Source organism: Acyrthosiphon pisum, chromosome A3 (assembly GCF_005508785.2).
Source record: "Acyrthosiphon pisum isolate AL4f chromosome A3, pea_aphid_22Mar2018_4r6ur, whole genome shotgun sequence".
Taxonomy (NCBI): Eukaryota; Metazoa; Arthropoda; class Insecta; order Hemiptera; family Aphididae; genus Acyrthosiphon; species Acyrthosiphon pisum.
The window spans coordinates 23,161,122-23,183,701 of NC_042496.1; the positions used below are offsets into that span (position 1 = coordinate 23,161,122).

The 22,580-nt window shown below is 35.1% G+C and overlaps 1 protein-coding gene across 6 annotated transcripts in view; it reads left to right on the plus strand.

The window, feature by feature from the left end:
- The window catches only part of LOC100167178, a 111,034-nt gene that overhangs the window by 79,160 nt on the left and 9,294 nt on the right, over positions 1–22,580 (plus strand). For 5 of the 6 annotated variants that reach the window (XM_016802387.2, XM_001943588.5, XM_029491146.1 and 2 more), the window contains 18 exons: positions 419–951; positions 6,762–7,168; positions 10,070–10,170; positions 10,268–10,501; positions 10,634–10,820; positions 11,780–11,967; positions 12,076–12,191; positions 12,299–12,455; positions 12,546–12,707; positions 13,660–13,930; positions 14,662–14,876; positions 14,982–15,200; positions 15,308–15,484; positions 16,950–17,192; positions 17,748–17,912; positions 19,270–19,494; positions 19,715–19,912; positions 21,836–22,075. In XM_016802387.2, the coding sequence (XP_016657876.1) occupies positions 419–951; positions 6,762–7,168; positions 10,070–10,170; positions 10,268–10,501; positions 10,634–10,820; positions 11,780–11,967; positions 12,076–12,191; positions 12,299–12,455; positions 12,546–12,707; positions 13,660–13,930; positions 14,662–14,876; positions 14,982–15,200; positions 15,308–15,484; positions 16,950–17,192; positions 17,748–17,912; positions 19,270–19,494; positions 19,715–19,912; positions 21,836–22,075 (4,038 nt within the window). The remainder of the gene's footprint in view (positions 1–418; positions 952–6,761; positions 7,169–10,069; positions 10,171–10,267; positions 10,502–10,633; positions 10,821–11,779; positions 11,968–12,075; positions 12,192–12,298; positions 12,456–12,545; positions 12,708–13,659; positions 13,931–14,661; positions 14,877–14,981; positions 15,201–15,307; positions 15,485–16,949; positions 17,193–17,747; positions 17,913–19,269; positions 19,495–19,714; positions 19,913–21,835; positions 22,076–22,580) is intronic. The other variant, XM_029491145.1, reaches the window with a different exon arrangement.

The following is a 22,580-nucleotide window of genomic DNA, read 5'->3' on the forward strand; positions in this document are numbered from 1 at the left end:
TTTTCGTACGATAATTGTTCGATTGACGACTTTACACTGATTTCCATCCGCGGGATCCTACTGCCGCTTCTTTATGCGTAGAATATTATAAACATTATCGTGACCCTCCTAGAGACGGACATGGTCGGCGTGACGATAAACGAAACGTTTCACCAAGTCTCTCCGACCACATCAGCCCTCCAACCGGTGGCGGAACCAGGGGGGCGTCCAAAGGGGGCATTTGCCCTCCCCTCCCAATCGCCGTAGTTTCCCTTTGTTTTACACCATGTTTAACCAATTTTGTAGTCAATTTTCCTACTTTTTGTACTTTTACCCCCCCCCCCCCCCCCCCCTATGCCTCCAAAAATTAAGTCCTGGATCCGCCACTGCCTCCGACACACCAACGATAAACACTGACCTGCCCGGACTCGGTTCGCAGACTGCGAGCTGTACCTGTTGGCCGCCGAGTCGGGTCGGCTGTCGTCCAGAGATCTGCCGCCGGCCCGCGGACAGCAGCAACTGCAGTGCGTGGTCAGGTTCGCGCAGCGACACCACGCCCGGTTGGTGATCGACGTGGTCAAGCTGAACGTGCCGTGCAAACGCGGCCGGCTCCAGGTGTCCGGCCACCAGCCGGTGTGCGGCAAGCTGGAGGACCTGCGCGAGCCCGACCGGCACTATGTGCTGGACGCGGGCCGTTCGCCGCCGCCGTCCGTCACGTCCACTGTGGGCCGGTACGCGTTCTCCATCGTCTACCGGTTGGCCGCCAGCTGTTTCGACAACGACGTGGCCCAGCAGAACGGCACCGTCGTGTTCACCCCAGGTTCCGAGTGCCGGTACAAGGTCACGCAGCCGTACGGTTACCGGTTGCGGCTGCTCATCAACTCTGTGCCGTTCGGTAATCAGGCCGCGGACGCAGACGCGGCCGCCACCGCTGACTATGACCACGTGGCCACCACCGCCAAACCAATGACGGTCAGTACTGACATATTATATAATGTTGTTATAATTTTTTTTCCTTTTAATATTGTATAGTAAATATATTTTTGCAAACAAACGATAAAATGTATTTAGCATAATAAGTTTGATCATCTCCTGTAAGAAGTTCTTGAATTAGCCAGATTAGAACAAAATAGTTATATATTAAATTATTGACAATAAAATAATAATTTAGGTGATTAACATCTTACAGTTTTAAAAATAGTAATATAAATATTTTAGTCCGCGATGAATACCGCCAGTATAGTGTGACATTTAACATCTTTATATTGGTAAATATTATATTAAATATTAGATACATTAACAGATGGCGATTAAATTATACTTAGGTAATACATAATGTTTAAACAGATTATTATTATTCTTACTATTATAGCCTAGTTTGTATTAATTTATTTGTTTCATAATTTATAATATTAAATATTTCAATAACATCCGTGACCGCATAATCGTACAACGTCCAAAAATCGAAATTTGTAATACCATCAGACCGCAACTTGTAGTGGTGGTCAAATAATTTAGTCATGAAGGGTAAGCTGTTTTTTTTTAATGCGCTTTATTGTTCATTAAAAACCCAATCTCATGTTATAATATCAATTAATTAATAAATCGATATAAACTTTTACCTGTGGCTTATAAAAATTAATATTATTTAAGCACATTATTTTTTTTATGAATATATAACATATATGTATAATATATTAAATAGGTATTATTGAAAATATTGAAACAAAATATGACATAATATAATCCATGAGGGAATGTATGAATATAACCCCAGGTATGACCCCCAGGTACTACCCCTAGATCACAAACGGAGTCAAGGACTAAAAGGCCTATACAAGGGTTTACTGATGTAGAATAATATTGTAAAATTATGTCATGTGCTAATTTTTTTTTTTTTAAAACATGAGGCGATTACAATCTAAAACCATTTTTAGTGGCATTTATACGGCATAAAATGCAAATTTAAATACATCGGGTGTAGGTCAAAGTCAATATGGAGCAAACCCCTATAATTATAGATACCTCACGAATTTATATTACGTGGTTTTACGACATCGCCAGCTGGGGATGTTCCAAGTGCGTCCCGTTTTTAATTTTTACTGTTTTTATAGCCCAACTGCTTCCTTCGGTCCACAGCCAAAACTTTAAAGAGACAAAACCAACGACCGCCTATAGTAGTACAAATTTACAATTAAATACATAATTTTAAAACGAACGTCGTCACAAAGGTAGGGAACCACGTTTTGTATTAACTCCAATAATAACAGAGCACGATAACGGCTCATTTAGGTCAATAAGTGTGAGTATTACTGATCAGTGAATTGACACACGTTTTAGTGGCATAATAGACATGTGTTTTTCAAAAAATATTAAAATGGTTTATAGGTATTAAAATAAAAAAATATTATAAAAATGAGTACACTCACCCAAATTTAAATTGTGTAAAAATGGACGTATCTAAGCCAAAATAAAAAAATAAATAATTGCAACCATCTCGTGGTGCATCCTGCAGGGTAACTTGCATAGACTGCGACGCATTCGGGCTACGATAAAAATATGTTATTTTTGTCTTGGAACGCACTTGGATGTGATAAGTGATAACTTATGCCGGAAGTGCTCGCGGGACATTAAATAAGAACGAATTCGGGACGCTTTTGGGAAACTCCGTACCAGCGAGTCATTAGTGTTTTCTATGTTCTTTTTTGCATTTCAGAGGGCTGTCGACGATCATTGAAAATTCTTTATCTTTTATTTTTATCTTTTCTGAACACGATTTTCGATCGATGCTCGAATGTTTTGTAGCAGGCCACAGAACAAAATTTGTTCGCCGAACTTTATCGTCCCGGGTCAATTTAAAACACTTCAAAAAATCGTTACATATAATTCACATTCTCGTGTGTTCAATATGAAATTCGGCGGTTGGTAGTACACCGTCAATAAGCGAGCATTTCGATAGTATTCGTTCGGGATTATTTATCGAATGCCACGCGTAATATTTGTAGCCATAAATTTGTGAACGAATACGTGTGCGGTGTGCCGAAAGAGACCGACGACCGAAACCATCACTATACCTACTAACAGTCTTGCACTCCTGTGTCATTTTTTTTTTTTATTATTATTTAAAAGTTTACATGCTTCAGCTGCTAAGGTTATTAGCAGATTTTTTTTTTTTTTTAGTACAGATTTGGTAATAATATTATATACAATTAAAATTACACATTTACAGTTGAATACGCGCAATACTCACGCGTCGTGTTTGTTGTTTTATTCCTTAATTTCCGTTCGCTTTATCCGATTCTGACCTGAGACGACGAAGATAATAAGACGCATAATATACGTTGTTATTGTTTGTCACCGGTTTTGGATTTGATTGTGTACACAATAATTGTCGACAAAAAACATGGTCGACTATAATATTAGCCGGACAAATGTCTAATACCAATGTTATATAACATACAAGTTATGAGTCTCTGTAATAGGAATGGCGGCCAACTGAGGCGAAAAATTATTACAACTACTATAAAGGTTATTTTTACCATATTCTCATGATAACTCTACTCTGCTTCTTACAATTCAATGAATGTAGCTGATCCATTCCTTTATTAGGTGTCTATTTAATCCGATATTGAATAGGTACACTATAAATTATCTAATATGAATTTAAATGTTTACTAATATTGCCAATTTAATTTTTCATGAATACAATTATACTATGATGTTCGAAAAGTGTACCAATCGATGAATCGCTCATAATACTTTTACAATAATAATTATGACGTTGATTTTTTTACTAAAAGTTCATATTCATATTCATCTTGATGATGTACAATCAGTTGATTAACTCAATCTCCATCAACCGCGTTTTTCTCTAAAATGTATCTATATAATAATAGTATAATACACATTTATATAAAAAAATATTACATTGTTAAAGACGTTTCCTATAATGTTTTACCAAAGAGAATGTTTTTACTCGTATTACACGTTTCAGAATAATATTAAGTTTCAAAATAGTACCTATTAGAATTATTAAATTAATCACTATAATTATATAATGACACACGTCGGTTGCCATTTAGGTACCTAATACCTATATTGGTATGATAACTAAAAACTAGATTTTTTTTTTTCATATTGTAATTAGGAAATTTGTTTTTTTTTTTTTAATACATTTTGAATAGGGTTCAAATATAAATAGTATCATACATAATATAATTTTTATTGAGAGTAGAAAAATAGTCTATTGCTTGGTACTCGGTACAGGTATTGAGGTAGGTACCTACCTATTCATACAACTTATTTCTAACTTTTTATTCTATGCTTAAAATAAATTTCAACAACATTTCTACTAACAAAAAATAAAACAAAACTATAAAAGTATATTTATATATTATTAAAACTGCAATATGACCTGACTAAATGTTCGTGTTATTATAAAATATGAAATGGGAGCTATAAAAAACCTGCTAATGGCCCAGTCGTCAATTAAAAAAAATAAAAAGAATATTAAAAATAAAAACCTTTTTTTACAATATTAAATAAACTTCCTAAATTAATTAATATTTAATGTCAATTACGATTTATTTATCGGATTAAATCTGTATTAAATTGTAATCGGGTACCTAAGCTCATTCCTACACTACGAGTAGGTGGCGCTACTGATGTCCCTTTTTCTATGTTGTGTCCCACTGACGTTTTTTCCTCAGAATCATAATAAACTTTTGTTCATTTATTATTCGTTAACTTTTTTTTTTTTTTTTTAGGTAATCCTTTTTATCTTATAGAAAAGCAGTGTTTAAATACAGTAAAAAATAATATTTTTGAATTAATAATTAATTATTTTATTACAATTAATTTAATTAAAAAAAAATCACGTTCATAATATCTCGATCAGTTACAATCTGCAAAGTAAGTGGACCGTAATCTATAATATATAAACACTAATTGTCCTTATGCATTGTAAATGTGTGTGTCACATAACACTACATAAGACATAGTTTGACATGTCTTATGTGACATATAAATTGACTATGCATACATAAGACATGTCACTTTTGTCTTTCACCACGCTCAATTCACATCCTGCCCAATTAGGCACGGTAATTTATTTAAGAACGCTACCTATATTTTATTTAGTTATAATATAAGCGATCAATACGACTACTCGACTTTGTATTTAATACGTATAATTAATGAATACAATTATATGAATAATACGAAACGACAATAATGTACAACAATTTTTCGTACGTTTATATGTCACGGGAAAATGTCTCCAAGGTCTTACTTGGGTTTTCTAACCTATATAATATAGGCGCACACATCATGACGTGTATGATTTTTAATTTATGATACGATTAATTATTCTCAGGCGTATGGCATTGTCGTTATTCCTACAAGGAACCTGTGGGTCAGGATATAATTTAGGCGACTCGCGTGCGTGTATCCTACCTTAAAGTGCCACTCGGTACATACACTTCTACAGAAACAGGCAGGGCCACTTGTTTTGTCGTGTTGAAGGTGAAATACTGAAACGGTGACTCGTTTATGACTATAGCTTCGCAGAATTGTTATCGCCCTGCACAGCACAATAACGCACTCTTGTTGGACACGAAAAACAAAACGCGGTAATAATAATGTTGTGGTTAGTTGTCCGTTGCGATAGGATGACAGTCGCCACAACTGAGCTTTTACCGTGGTTGCGGAGCACCATGGTTTTATAAGACCTCACCGTGCTATTCGTAAACGACGCGTGTAGAAAGTTGTCATCGAAACAATTACGAAATCCAGTGAAGTTCTAAGTCTTTGCGGTCTGACTGTGATAAGAACGACCGAGGCGACCGTCAACTATACATTATCTTATTAAATTATTTACGGTTTAACATGGAGTGGATGACCATCGTGGTCAACGTACGTGCCAACTGCGTGCCCCTCCTGCACATTTAAATTTGTAAATTTTCCGACGGTCCGTATTATAAAAACGGTCGCCGCGGCCGTTTTTTTTCCGCCTTTGTCTCAAACAGCCGTCGATTCTGTGCGACGAGTTTCGCGCCGTGAGGTTGATCGACAACCAACCATTTTCGTGTCACCGTTTGCGAGTAGTTATAATAATATATCATAGTGCGAGTTGGGTAGGTGAAACGAGTCACCTCCGGTCCGACGACACGCATGCAGGTTACCAGTGGTTTCCCGAAGTCACTTGTATAATATATTATTCACACTTTACAGGTACCCGGTAAAAACATACAGTTTTTGTACTATTATTGTATTCACATAAATAATTATGATGTATGATATTATAATAATATAATAACAGGTTCGGATCACTGGATTCACTACCGTAGTTCCGTAGGTAGATATTATATATACAATATTCTTATCGACTGCAGTATATCAATACTTCCTAAGTTCAGGGTCGCATTATAACCTATAATACGTGCAAATGGAGCGTTTGCTCCAGACGGCAAAATGTAAACTAGGTTACTAGGTACCTACCTTAAAAATAAAATTGGATGTCACACTAATTATTTATAAATAATTTGTTTTTCTCAATAGTTTAATTACTTTTACATTTAAAAAAAATAATATATAAATGCGAATCATATGACGTTAAATATAATTCTTGTAATAACCGTTTTATGCTCTCAAATAAGTCACTATATTTTTGGCAAGGGCAGGGCAATAATTGTTTGCTCCGCTGTGTCCGAATCTGACTAAGTTATTTAAACACGGAGTGATAGCACTTTATTATTGATGTATATTATATGTTTGTGTCACAGATTGACACACTTCCGATTCACCAGTCGACTACCACGTGCCCGGGAACTTTGTTCCGGCTCACCGACGGTGCGATCGGATGGTTCTACTGCGCGCCGGCTGACGGTCCCAGACGACAGATGTCCATGGTGTCGGAGACGAACGTGGTGCTGATGGAGTCGTCGTCCGCGTCAATGCACGTGCCAACGCTGGTGGTGACGTACCGGGCCGAACCGATACCGGAAGTGGTGTCCCAGTGTCCGTACGGATCGGTGTCACTCAGGGCTGGCCGGTGTCTGACCATCGTCAACGAATTGCTCAACTGGGAAGACGCCGAAGAATATTGCTCGCAGAACGGCGGTGGAGGTCACCTGGCCAGCATAGACAGTCATCGCACGCAAATGCTCATCGACACAATATTGATTAATAGGTAAGAGCAGACAATTTATGTGCGCGTAGTGTACTATTGTACAAATTTCCTATACGTGTTCTTGATCGGTGCCGTTTATGGCTTGTGAAACCTTAAGTTCGCCGAGAAACATCTTTTCCGATTTCGCGTTAATATAATAAAGTGGGTCACCAGTGAGTTCTGGCATTAGGTACCTAACGCGTACTAAATTATGAGTACCTACCTACCTTATTCATTTGATATTTGATAAAATAAAATATTTGTTGTTTGAAAAAAATATAGAACAACATATTAAAAACATTTAAAAAGGAAATAATATATAGAATATTAAACATTTTTTTATCGACAATATCAAAATGAACGAGTATTGTCATCATTGGAGATGGAGCGAACGATTTAATGTAAAATTATTATTTTTTACAATCCATCTAAATTTTCATCCATCTTTCAGCCATATAATGTAAGATAATTTGTTTTACGCAGCAGTGTTAGTGCGCCACTCAAAGTATACGTTCACCAATAGCGTTTGGGATTTGGGGGGAGGGCTTTAGCCTTACGTTGATAACATTGAATAAGCTTAAAACAAAACGTAGAAAATGTTTGGGGGGGTTTAGCCCCTAAAGCCCCTCCTATTTGCGCCTATTACGTTCACGTGTCGTCACTGGTTAGTCATCCGCGGTAGCCTGTAAACAAATAACAATAACCCATTGTGTATATATTTTGCACTTCAATTAATGGAATATCACACATAATAATTGAAATATTATGTATACTTACCTATATAATATTGGTACACTCGTACACGTGACAAATTCTAAAACGTACGTTTCCCTAGCCCCCACATTGTGTTTTCCCAATTTTTTTTGTCTTCATTTTTTACTGAATTTGTATGAATTTGTAAGATGAGAACATAAATTTGTACAAATTTATTCTTGAAGCTATACGAGAATTAGAGTGGGGAGGGGGGTATAGAAACGTATAGCTTCATGAATAAGTTCGTACAAATTCGTACAAATTCAGTACAAAATATTGGTCAAAAAAAAATTGCAAAAACACAATGGTGGGAGTAGGGCTGGGGAAACGTACGTAATTCTAAACGTTTACTATACAGTTGCAGTTGATGACATGTCCCAAAGACTCTGAATAACATTTCTTTTATAAGCCGACAACTTTATTTACTATACCTATCGTTATTAATTTGGGAGCGCAATATAATCGCGATCTACTTCGATAGCCGAACGGGGAAAAAATTGTTCGGAATTCGCGTAATAAAGTCGCGTGTCTGACAATTGCGACGAATCGCCCACGCCGCGATAGAGGCCAACCCCCGGCACCAGGTGTCGTCGAGATCATCGAGTATCGGCGTCAATGCGTGCGTGTGTTCTCACTTACTGACGACTGATGACATGACTAGACGAATAAGCGCCTCCGCACGGCAATGGCGACGCAATACATCGTTTTTAGCCTTTTGATGAATTTCCGTCGACGGCGGTGGTTCCTTTTATTACTGCACTGGAATGTGTTTGCAGTATTGCGCACGTTGTCGCCTTTTTTTATACATACACTCATATAAGGAATTGTCTTTGGTAGTTCGTACGTGTGTGTGGCTACGACCAGCTCGCTTGTTATATTCCAAATGTTAAAACGGCGCACACTTTCCGAGTGCGTTGCAGGCGCCACCTGATGATTTATTAACGCGAAGTCATGTGTCGGTGTAGTTATTATCGAATCAGATATGTTCGTGGTCACCACTCACCAATTTTCGTACCATTATAATTATAGCTTTTTTTTTATTATTAACAACACTGCAGTCTTAGCTTATAATCTAAAATACCTAACTGTAAATAATCTTAAAATCTTAAGTTTATCAGTTTGATGTTTTTATGTTTTATAATCCAATACTTCGACAGTGTTATTGAAAGTATGGATAAAATAGTTTTGTAATATTATGCAACAACGAAAAAAAATGTGACAGAATATTATGTAGATTATCGTAGATCTTAAAATACGTGGTTTAAGAAAACGAACTACTGTTTCATCTTTTAACGAAGGATATGACAATATGTATAGCGATTGATATAGTGATTGATATTTTGTCAGAGGTTTAGTACACATTTCATACTGTCGCAACACTATATATACTCATTTTATTAACCTACTAAGGCGTTAATTCGATATAGGTACCATGAGATTTACAACCAATCGTATTATTAACTTAATTATTTACTTGCTTATCACCAACACTAAATACGAAAAGGTTTGACTTAATGACTTATTTTGGAATGATCATTATTTATTTGAGCTAGTGTTTAAGTGAATTGTGTAAACGGAGATATTTTAGAACAACGATATTAAATAACACGAGGCGGTCTTTTATTAGGCAGGTAGTCTAAGTTAATGATCCAAAAACGAGAGAAAAAAATAATACCAACCAGTTTAATTTTAACGAGAGTAAAAAATATTAACAATCAGTTTGATTTTGACGGAATACACTAGAATCGATAATTCAGAAATACTCACCAAAATGGAAAAATGTATGGATGAGATGATGGATGTGATTTATAGGGTATTAACTATTAAGATAGTTGTGTCTTAAAAGACGAGTAATGCAAATTTGAATCATGTGAATACAATTAAATTCACAGGTTTTTGTCTTGTGGTAAGCGTGTACACAATATTTAAACATACACTATGGGTCTATATAATATATTGTAGATTTTCACGTTTATACATAATTACATAAACCGGAAATAGCTCTCAAATTGACTATTGTTGATGGATAAAATATGTTTATTTATTAACTTGTAATAATTATTGTATCTTGGCCATTCGCTCAAATGACGTGGATATAATCGACTAACACGTGTCTTATATTATATGAACGCTAAGCAATAAGCTCTATGATTTTTCTCTTTTTTTAAGCCCAAGCTACAGTGACAACGCTCCGTATTGGATCGGAGCTACTGACATGAACAACGAAGGATTTTTCAAATGGACAGACTCGTCGCCGTTCACTTATTCCAGTAAGTCGAGTGGTTAACGGTCCTGCATAGAATAAAATGTATACGAAGGTAATCCAACTAAGTATCGGTACGATCTGTTTTCTCGTTTATTTTTTAGACTGGTATCAAGGACACATACACCAACCGTACAGTGGTCCGAATTCAAAACAGCCTAACGACGACGGACTTAGTAGACAGGACTGTGTCGAACTCAGACAAGTTTACAGGCCCCAAAACCGGTTGCTCAAGTACTTTAATCGAAATTCGTCCTACACTTGGAACGACCGCGATTGCTCTGTGAAAAATCGATTTTTATGCCAAACGCAACAGCACACCTCTTTAAACGATAATGGTAACGTTTATTTTATTCTCTAGTCTATACTGTACGGTATATGATTTAATTTTTAATTTTTAATAAAATATGAGAAAAAATTGGCTTTGGAAAAAAGTTCTACAAATTTTATTTGTATATATTTTTTATCAGATCCGGACGAATCGAGTTGTAATGTAACGATGAAACTAACCAGCGAGATGAGATTCGCCTCAGTCTCGAGCCCAGGTTTCCCACAACCTTATCCTGACAACCAAGATTGCACTTTCAGCGTAGAAGTGCCCCGGGGTTATCAGATCGAAGTTGAATTCGAAGAACTCATGTTGGAAAATGAATCAACGTAAGTTTAAATTCATGTTTAATAACAGTTTGCAGGGCATTATAGGTAATATATCTATATTTATCGTGAAATGTATAAAAGACATAAAGACATTTCTACCCAAATCATCATGAACATTTTATCTCCGAGTTTTGAATATTTTTATGTACATTATAATTATTATAGTTATAAATGAATATTGGTATATAAGTATATAACTATCAAAGTTAAAAAGTATATTGTATTTGATTATAAGTTAATAATTTTAATTAATAAATTTAAAAGTAAAAATTAGGTATCATTGTTCAATTATTAATTAAGTATGGACACGCTGATTTTCATAACATTCATAATTGCAAATTCTGTTGGGAACGTATATCAATAAAATTTGTACACGTTTTGAAATAATTATTGAAAGAAAGTCAAAATAATAATCTTCACATCTACTTAGGTCGGCTATGTTCGATGAAATTTTAAATTAATTTTTTGTCATATTTTGCTGTCAAGCTTTGCCTTTACATGAAGATCTATTTTTAATACAAGCCCACCTTTCACAATTTACTATTTTTTTTGTCCGGTCATAATATTATGATTTAAACGAAAACACTTTTTACCAATATATTTTGTCTATTAAATATTAAAATCAAATATTAGTATTACACTACGATAAATTTCACACAATATTCAATAGATACTCAACAGTAACATATTAACACAACACGGCTCAACCCGATCTCAGCAGAAAATTTGATATTATTTTGTTTTACTTATAATGAGTGTTTTAAGTATGAAATATTTCAGAAAAACGTGAAACACTCAAATTTTTTTGATACAAATATTATGGTTATTTTAGTATATTTTATCAATTATTAATTATATAGTCCAAGAGTAGGTACTAGGTATAATCATTGATAGGAATATGATTGCTGCGGTTGACGTATTACTAAAGTATATGTTATATGTTTATAATATGTTTACAGTTGCAGTTACGATTACGTTGAATTAATACCCGGTGACGACGATGAGGGCCCTAAACACTGTGGTGACAAGAGCGAAATACTCAAACTAACTAGGTTCGTCACGAAGAGGCCCAAATTGAGGATACATTTTGTATCAGACTATTCGCACGCGTTCAGCGGCTTCAAGGCTCGCGTATCCGCCGAACACGGTAAGTGGTGCACTTCGTATAGCACAGGTATAAACGTTTGCTAAAATATTATTCGATAATCGCGTTTTATGTTGTGTGTGTGTGTGTGTGTTTGTGTGTGATAAACAGTCAACAACGAGTGTGACGACGCGAGACAGCAAATGTTCAATGGGTCGTGTTATTTGTTTGCCAGTTACCCGGAAGTGTCTTGGCACACCGCCAGGAGTATCTGCAACGGAATCAAAGTACCTACTATACAGTATTATTATCTATTATTGATATAGGCGCGTAAAGGCATGGCAAACATTTTTTTAAAATTCTTACGTGTCTGTGTGTTGTTCCGTTTGCAAAGGCGGAATTGACGAGCGTTCATAATGCCGAGGAAGAACAGTTCGTAGAATCTTTTATCCGGGAGTCGACGGACAGCAGATCCGCGATTTATTGGTTGGGTGGAGCGTGGAATGACAAATCCTGGTACTGGGTGGACAACTCGACAGAAACGTTTTCAGGTTCGTTGTTTACGTGTTAGGTATATCCTAAAAAGAAAAAATGTAAACCATACAATTAAATAAATTGTCATAACAACCGTATGTGCACAGCTTGGTTGGCGACCGACGCCGCCAATGCATTGCCGTACAAGAATATCTGTCTCGCAATTAGTTGGCTATCGTCACCACCCGTAAATCTACCCAGAGGCCTTTACTGGACCGCCAACGACTGCGACACGGTCGGAGGGTATATATGTAAAAAAAATCAAACAAGTAAGTACCAACAATTTCGTAATGATAATAACGATACAAATATTATGTGTACGACGCGTTGTCACTGTTATTCATAATATCGTAATGTAACGATAGAACTATACCTACATATATAAGAATGTGTAAGCTTTAGGGCCAGTATTAACCATCTCCCGTTAAATTTAACCGACTCCTAACCGGTCGAATTCGGCCGGTAATAAAATCTGTTATCAGTCGGTTAAGCGTAATCGAAGCATACCGATGATTGTAATACTGGCCCTTAGAGTGATGTTGACAGGACGGCTAATGAAAAAACCTTCTCGGTAAAAATAAAAAAATAAATTTGTTTGCATAACGACAAAATTCCCAACGAGGGTAAGAAGGTATTGATCAATATTTTAGATTGAAACCCGGGCGAGTGCATGAGCTGGACATTCGAATTGGTACAAGAAACAATTTTTTTTATTGTCATAACAAACTAAAAAAATTAAAATTGTCTATAAACTTTTATTAAACAATAACATATTGTTTGCCAAAAAATAATCAAAAATAGAATTAGTTGTATATAACAAATTAATAAATCACCTTAAATCCTCGAAAGACGTACGTTCCAAAATTAAACTTTAAACTTTGTTTAAAAAATATATGCTAAATAAGTTAAATATTTAACCCTCCGATCGATTTTCTTATAACAATTATAATTATAAGCGAATCTGATTTTCAATCATCAATACTATAGTAAATTCAAAATTGAATATATTAATCCAATTTACTATAAAAATTATTATTATTCCTTTTAAAGTAAAATGTAATGATTTATCTACCCGTGACTAGCTGATTATATGACATAATCCTGATAATGTCAGACATAATATCATACATTATTTTAACAAATTAAAATATCATACTAATAATGTCAATAGATGATTAATTTACTAATATTACTGTAAATTGTTCAAATGATTGAAACTAGAATTATCGGATCATTACAATTTAAACACCACTATGACCGGCGTAAAAGGGATAATAACGTCATTAAATTATCCGGCCAACTACTATCACAACTTGGACTATTGGATACACGTGGTCGGTCCGTACCAGTCGCGCATCGTTTTCCAATTTGATTCCATAAACATAGAACCTCAAGCCGATTGCCTTTACGATTTCGTCGCCGTGGTGGAACCGAAAGAACGTGAAAACCGAACAATGACGGTTTGCGGTTACCGCGGAAATCATCTGGAAGAGTGAGATTGTATTGTTATTATTACTACTACAATAGTCAATATTATAATTTATCTGTTAAACAAAAAAAAAAAAACCACACTAAACAAAAATCCGAGGCTGGGCATTAACGAGTAAAAAAGTTGAAGTTGAGTTAAAAAGTTTATTTTATTTTAACTTTTTAATTTAATTAGTTACTTTTGGCTTTTCATTAACTCAACTGGTAACTTACTAAATTTATTTTTTAACTAACACGAAATTAACGAATTAATTCTTCATTTTTATTTTTATTTAAGAAGTAAGTTAAGTTAGTTTATTTTGTTTTTAATTTTATTATATTTCACTATCTCAGTCTATTTCGTTTTCATGTCAAAAAATATTTACCGTGAATTGTTCAAAGTTAAAAAATGTATATCATTCAAATCTAACTTATATGAAAATACTGTATAAAGTATAAACATTATAGTCTTGTATAATTTAGTTTTGGGTTGGAAAAAAATTATGAACACTAGCGTTGTATAAACAAATTAACTTTTTTTTAACTTAATAAAAAGTTAACAAAAAGTGTGTATTAACTTTTAACTTAACTGAGTTAACCTATAATTAAATTAACTTTTAATTTTTAACTTTTTGTTATTGGTGCATAATATTTACTTAACTGAGCTTAAAAAAATCATTAATTTGCCCAGCCTTGCAAAAATTCACAACGGTTTTACAATGTCTAATTCTAATGACATATTAATATTTATTACAGTTACATCTTCGTTACCGATTTGAATGAGGCGTTCGTGCACTTCCATTCGGACTACTCCGTGTCCAGTTCAGGTTTTCATCTCCAGTGGAACACCGTCGACATGTCCGGCTGTCCGTCACAAACATTGTCCGCTCTCGAAGGCCAAGTCGTCAGTCCGAACTATCCTAACTTCATACTTCCAAATCTCAACTGCGTCACCATGATACTGGCACCGGGTGAGGGCTATAGGCCGACGGCTATAAAACCACCGTTTTAAAACACTATATTGTACCACCGTGACTCGCGAGTGCGGTATTAATATGCATTTTTTGATCTTGCAGTCGGCCACCGCATATGGGTCGATTTTGTCGACTACAACTTGGACGAATCCCAAACATTCAAGTTGTATCTGTCGAGAACTGCGGACAATATAACTCCGTTCAAATATCGGAACTCAATCAACGACGGTGCTTTTTTGTCGGAAGGCGAGAGCGTCAACATCGAATACTCAACGAACCGCTTTCCCAGGGGGAGGGGTTTTAAAATAGCGTACAAAATGGGTACGTATATACAATGCTGACAATGTTATAGGACCGCGACAACGGCTAAAATTGTACGACAGTGTAATACGTAATTATAATATGTTCGTAAAAATAACCTATTTTAGTGGTGGACTTTGACGAAGAACGAGCGATCGTACTGCAAAATGACACGTCCGGATTCATGTACAGGTTAAATTATCCGTTACCTATGCACTTTCCTAAATTGCGGTACAAACAGAGGCTGTTGGCTTCGGTCGGGCAGAATATCCAATTGCAGTTCCACCGCGTGGTGCCGGCGCAAAGTAAGCGTTTTCAAAATGTAGAAATAAATCGAAATTATGGCTGAGACACGATTGAGCATAAAACACCTTTTTTGCGACACGATTGAGCATAAATTGTCGGCGTATCAAAGGAAATTGAAATACAAAAGAAAACTAACACGATTGAGCATAAAAAACTCTGCAACGATGCCATTTTCAATTTTAAACTGTATTATACAAAAATAATTTTTTAAATAATTATAATGATTCAAAATATAACATGGCAAAAAAATATCATGTTTTCATAGTCAATATGTAATATACCTAGTCACATTATTCAAAATATTTATAAATCAATAATAGTCTCAATAGTGGTCACATTATAATACAGTATATAGATCTGTTTGCTGATAATAAAATAATAATAATAGTTGGGGGACGGAGTGGCCGAGCGGACTAAGGCGTCGGCTGCGACGCAGCCGACCCGAGTTCGATTCCTTGGCCACGGGCGGCATTTTTCTTCGGACAAGTCACGGTGTCCGGAGAACAAGACGTGTCGCCATCCCCCACCCGGGCATGGCAGATACCCACGGGTGCCCAATCAAAAATTCTGCCAAACTCATTACACACGTGTAAAAACCCCCTACCATTACAAAAACCTACTACATACAATCATAAAAAACCCCATAATCAGCTAATGACCACAGTCGCCGGGCTTTAAAAGATCAATAAAAAAAAAAAAAAAAAAAAAATAATAATAGTTATGACTTATGAAAATAATAAAATCAAAATATTTATAAGTCAATAATAGTCTCAATAGTAGTCCGGAATAGTACTCCGGAACTAATTTATTAATCGATAACATTGTCGATAAAGCTGAAGGGCTCGGGGCGCTCGGCTCACGGCTCGCGTCAGATATAATAATTGGTGAAAATAATAAATTACAAAATTTTGGCAAAGTGAATTTGGCAACATCACATAAAATATTCTATGCTCAATCGTGTTGCTAAAAAGGTCTATCGTTTTATGCTCAATCGTGCTTTATCGGAAATTATAACCGTCTCGGCGGGTTAATGACTATACACAACTCTATTATACCTGATACATATAATAATAATAAAATAGCAGTGGTCGTCATCGACATATCATTATATAATGTCACAACCCTCAACTTCGGGCAGTGACGTAGCCAAGGATTTTTCTTCGGGGGGGGGGGGGACTGATAATGTGTTTACACAGAGTTGTTTTAACTAGGATCTCCAATAAGTTTAGCATACTGATGCTGAGGTTTTATTTTAGGAATCGGTTCTTATAGGCACGGCTGTATACATTTTTATTGACTTTTATAGACAATAGAAATAAATTTTTAATTTTCTTAAAATTTTGGGGGAGATACTACAGTTCCAGCACATCCCTGGGCCCCGGCATCGCCACACACTTCGGATGTAACTCTTTTTAAACCGATTCTCTACGTATGAACATTGTTTTCAATTGATATTATTTGCAGTGGACACCGCTTTAGGCCGTACCGTATGCCCGGGCCAGCAGTCAACGACCGTCATCGAAATCCACGATCATTACGCCGCCGAGAACGGCACGTGGTGGCTTCTGTGTGAAAACGTCGAACAACCAAAATCCGTACCGATATCGATCACTTCGTTTCTCAACTCAATGTCCGTAGTCGTTGTGTACGGCCAGAAGCCGGCGATGGATATGGTATCCGCAAACATTTCAGTGAACGTAAAACCGGGTTCGTATCATATTGTTTCACATGTTATATTTTGTAGGCACTAGTCTATTTATATCCGCGAAGTAGCTTTGGTCTCCCGTGAAACGTTTATTTTTTTTTTTACTTCCTAAACAATTCAAAGAAACAATTATTGCGGTTACATCAATAATGTATTGTTTTTGCGAATTTTTCGTTTAACCATTTTTCGCTGAAATCGCCGCGGGTAATATGAAAGATCCGAAAGCTTAATACGGCACGTCCTCCTCCTATATATTTAGATTTGTGATTGAACACAAATATTGGTTTTGAAAATGTTATTTTTTTAAAAGTTTTTTCGTCACAAACTGATATTTATAAAAACAAAAAAAAAAATTACCACACCCTCGTTATCTGAAATTTATCACCAACTCTCAGATGACTTGCGGACCCCAAGCGCGGTTTATCATAAAATTTTATAACGTCTGATATTTGTTTAATTGTTGCATATTATCGCTATATACATGGTCGTCAATAAATCTATATACGTCATTATAAAATTTAATACGGTACCATTTATTTCGCACATACCATATACAGACGCTGAATCAAAAAAGAAACTTGTCGCCTTGGCAAAGATTCCGGAAACGGCCAACAACAGTAGAATCGAGTCTTGCAAGCCCAACCCTTGCGTCAACGGTGGCACGTGCGTCATCCGGAAAGCCACGCACACGTATCACTGCAAGTGTCACGGCAACTATACCGGTAAATATACGACGTTTAACTTCCAAAGTAGTTTATAACATATTATCATCGTACGGAACGTTTCCACGTGTGTTCATTGTTCATAATGTGCAGATAATATTTGAGGTAGGTAAAGTATATGTGAAATGTGTACAATGTCCAATTGTATAGTGGTCAAATAGTTGCAGGAAAACGTAAAATACTTCTACGAGTACGCACACAATATTACAAAATTTCAACGGGCAAAGTAAAAAAATTACCATAATATTATCAGTAAACGAAATATTAGCATATTATTTTTCGTACTTTATTGAATGTTGAAAATAATCTAGCTGCACAGCAAGCTAAAATGTGTATAATATGTTTAAATATCATTATATTTTGATCTTAGTAGAGTAATTGTAATTCCTATTTCAATATTATCTAATATATTTTTACAATTTCATCCGTTGTTTTTTAGTCTAGTTTTTGTCGTTTTTTTCCCGCAAAATGTTCTTCACTGTGGTGTACTCGGTATTCCAATAACAGATGATGATATAATGTCAATTAATACATAAAGACTAATTTTATATAAAATATATAAAATATATAAAATATATTTATTCGATATCTACCTATATCATTTATATTATAATATATTGTATTTAAAATTACACATAGGATTTAAGATTAAATATATTTTGAACAGCCATCTCCATGGAGAACCGTGCATACGCTTAGGAAATATTGAATTTATAAAATATTTCTAGTTGAGACTTAAGCCGTATTATATTTTGGCATTAATAGACTTTCAAAAATATTACAAAAAGGCAAACGTAACAAAAAAAAAAAAAAAAAAATATAACGAGAGCAGTATAGGTATTATTGATATAAAACGTTTTGTAATGGAAATCAATTTGATGAGTTTGTATCTATCATAGTACAATATACGACATACGTAATACTTCTTACGCTAACCGTGACACGGTAAATAAAATTATAGTGTCAAACGCGAAATAATTTATTTAATTATTTATATTATCATGTTTCTAAAGAAATTCTTTTATTATTTAAATAAACATTAATGATACATTTAATTCAATAATTATTGGTAGTTTAGTATTAACTATTATTAGTAGAATACTAAATAAATGCAAAAGTTAAACTAACGTGAAATTCTCAAAACTATTAACTAAGTCGAGCTGGAAATGCGATGACAAACTACAACTATAAATCCATTTAGGCGAACAACGAAAACTTAAAATTGAAAAAGTCGAACCGAAATGATTAACGACGACGATTTGTCGGTATTCGAACCCGTTTAAAAACGTAACTTATATATTATAACTTATATACAACGCTAACACCATTACTGGATAATATTATAACATACATACAGGAACGTTCTGTTCGCTTACCTACTGCGATCTGGGCTATTGTGTTTTTGGCGAATGCATTTTGGCTGGCAGCAATGGCTTCGAGTGCAAATGCCAGTACGGGTATATGGGACGGTTTTGCGACGAAAAGATCAAACCATGCGAGCTGAACCCGTGTAAGGACCGAGGCGATTGTGTGTCGTTGGGTGATTCCGATTACCAGTGCAGGTGTTACGCATACTGGACGGGTAAGTGGACCTTATACACACTTAACCATATAATATAACGACAAATGGGGGCACGAAAAAATGGATGTAGGTATAACACTTAGTATAGATACTGCCATAATATAAGGGACAAGTATAAAACATGGCAACATAAACGCGTATATATAGAGTTACCTTTACGGATTTGACTCACGTCGCGCATTATATGTATTATATATATATATTATGTACTGTATTGCAGGTGATCAGTGCGAGAGGAAAATGCTGCACATCACGTACAAGCCGTTAACGGAACGAATGCTTCAGGAACCATTTTGGCTGGGTCTACTCACCGTGTTCGTGGTCATGGGTATACTGGGAATAATATGGTGTGCTAAACGGCACGTGCCCGAAAAAATCGAGAAAATATTATCCGAAGAAGCCGAACGCAGTAGACACTGTGAGTATGCGAATGGAATTTAACCACCTCACCCACCCACCCACTGACTATATAATATATTCTCGTATATTATGTATGTATACCTACCTACATTTTTATACGCACACCCAATCTACAAGATAGGCGGTAGGTAGGTTACCTAAATAATATTGTCAGTTCAAATCGAAATAGTAAACATTTGTTTGTTTTGGCACGTATGCAGGCAGGTACAGTAGATCTTGGTCTGTTTGTACCTATATACAACTACTAGCTGGTGTTATAAAAAAACGCGTGAAAAACACATTTAAATGTATGATCAATGATAATGATAAAACTAATTGATATTATTATATGTACGTCACTTAAAAGTGAAGAACGAAACACATCATTATTATTTCGACCGAAATTGAGTGCTATTCAAATCGAGATATACATTTTTCGTCCACATATTAACTTGATAAATTTTATCAGCAAGTAGTGAAGTTTTAAATTTATTACAATACTATAATAATATGTCTTCCGAAACTATATAAAAATAAAACTTTTAATTAAAAAAAAAAAAATACTTTTCTAAGCAAAACTTTTGGACTGTCGCAGTATAGTTTATGAAAATAATAGTATATATATATATATATTATATATATTATGTTCACTAATATATTTCAATATATTCGCATTCCGTTAGTTATTTAAAACGATTAATTTCAATGAACAAGTTTGAACTGCCTGATGCTTTTTAGGCGTTGATATATTTAAAACGGAAAATACGCACAGCTGGTATACAAAAAAATATTCGTTGTACGTATATTATATGTTTAATATAATCAGATAGCAGATGAGCTAAATTCTCATTTTAGATCAATACAAATAACTCAACCCATTAATAAATAATATTTTTTTTTGTTCTCGAATATTTCGTGCGGTTAACTCTATTTCCGAAAACTGCGACTTTCCGTATATTATTATATGACCTAAACGAGCTAAACCGTATACAATGTGCGTACGCCACGTTAAAGGAAACATTTTTCCGAACAAACGGATCGTAAAACACGATTTTTCAAAAACGATTTGTTGTTAACGGTTTTTCGTGTTGCATTGAAAACCCTCTTATATAATAGTATAGTATTAACGAAATTCCTCCGAGGCCTTACATAGGCGCCTATTTGGGCGCGTAGCTTCCAATCACGTTCCAGTAATTCGGCTAAATCCCGTGTCGAAATATCGATCGTAAGTATAAATATAATAATATAGTCTAGTTCGCCATCTCCTCCTCTGTAATCCTTAACCACAATGTTTTCCATGAAATCGCATCGATGTACAATTTCATATTATATGCATATACCTATACATACTTACACCCGACCCTGCGACTCGTCACTGTGCCTCCGTCTTGGGCACGTTTAGATCTAAGCATTACACAGTAACATATTAATTAATAATTTAGTCGGTGGCCGGCGATACACGCGTTACCGATACAAATCGGGGACTGGAACCTATTCTGAATTTATCGGTATCGGTTCTCCAAAAATAAAATAACGGTTCCGGTTCGGTTCTGATTCTTTGATGAAAAAAAATAAAGGTTCCGGTTCCAGATAATTTCGGTAACAAATAGTATAATAATTTGAAATACCTATTCGAAATGCGGGTTTAATTAATAGTATGAGAAATATTAGAAAACTCAGAATATGATATCATACATTGATTATACACAAAACAGTAATACCTTTAAATTGTTGTAAATAAAACTATTTTATTTTTCAACATAAAAGCACCTTTTTAATTTAAAAATTCCTGTTCGGTTCTGGACTTAATTTAATCAAAATATAAAGGTTTCGGTTCTTAATATTTTAAAGGTTCCGGTTCCAGAACCAGTTGTTTTAGGTTAGGTCCAGTACTCCAGTCTCTGATACGAATGCGTTTTGTCTATAATGTATAATTATATAGTTACAGTGAATGCTTCCGGCCGGATGTCGAGCGTACGGGGCGAACTCCTGGTGCCGACTGTGAAGACAAACGGAGCGACGCCGTCAGAAGGTGGTAACTCGCCGCCGCCGCAGCCGAAAACGTTCCTCAGACGATTGGGTATACGAAAACCTTCATTAATGAGCCTCACCAGTCCGTTACAGACGGGCCGGACGGCTCGTACGTTCAGCCTGGACGATTTACTCAGGCCACAAGTTCCGAGTAAGGTGTCGACTATACACCCTCTCCCAAAACCCTTTTAACCACCTTTTCGCACCGTATTGCACTTTACAATATTATAACATCACTTCTTCTTCTATACTTCTATTTCTATAATAAAATACATATATATTATATATATATATACACTATATGTATATATACACACACAAACACATACACATATATATATTGGCACCTCACCTGGACTTGCTCTCTTACACTATCTAATATCTATTGTTATTATTATTATTATTATTATTATTATTACTATTATTATTACTAGTGTGTTGATATTAACGTTTTTCGTGTACATATAAGTAATATACCAAATCCTTTTATTTGTTTATTTAGTTTTGATACTTATAATTATTAAAGCCCCGGAGCCAATGTAATTTTGTCCACAAAAATATACTCAACGGGAATAATGATCATGCAGTTCTATAAAATCAAACAAATTTGATAAATTAATTTTTTAAAACTAATAGAGGTTAATATTCTACAGTCT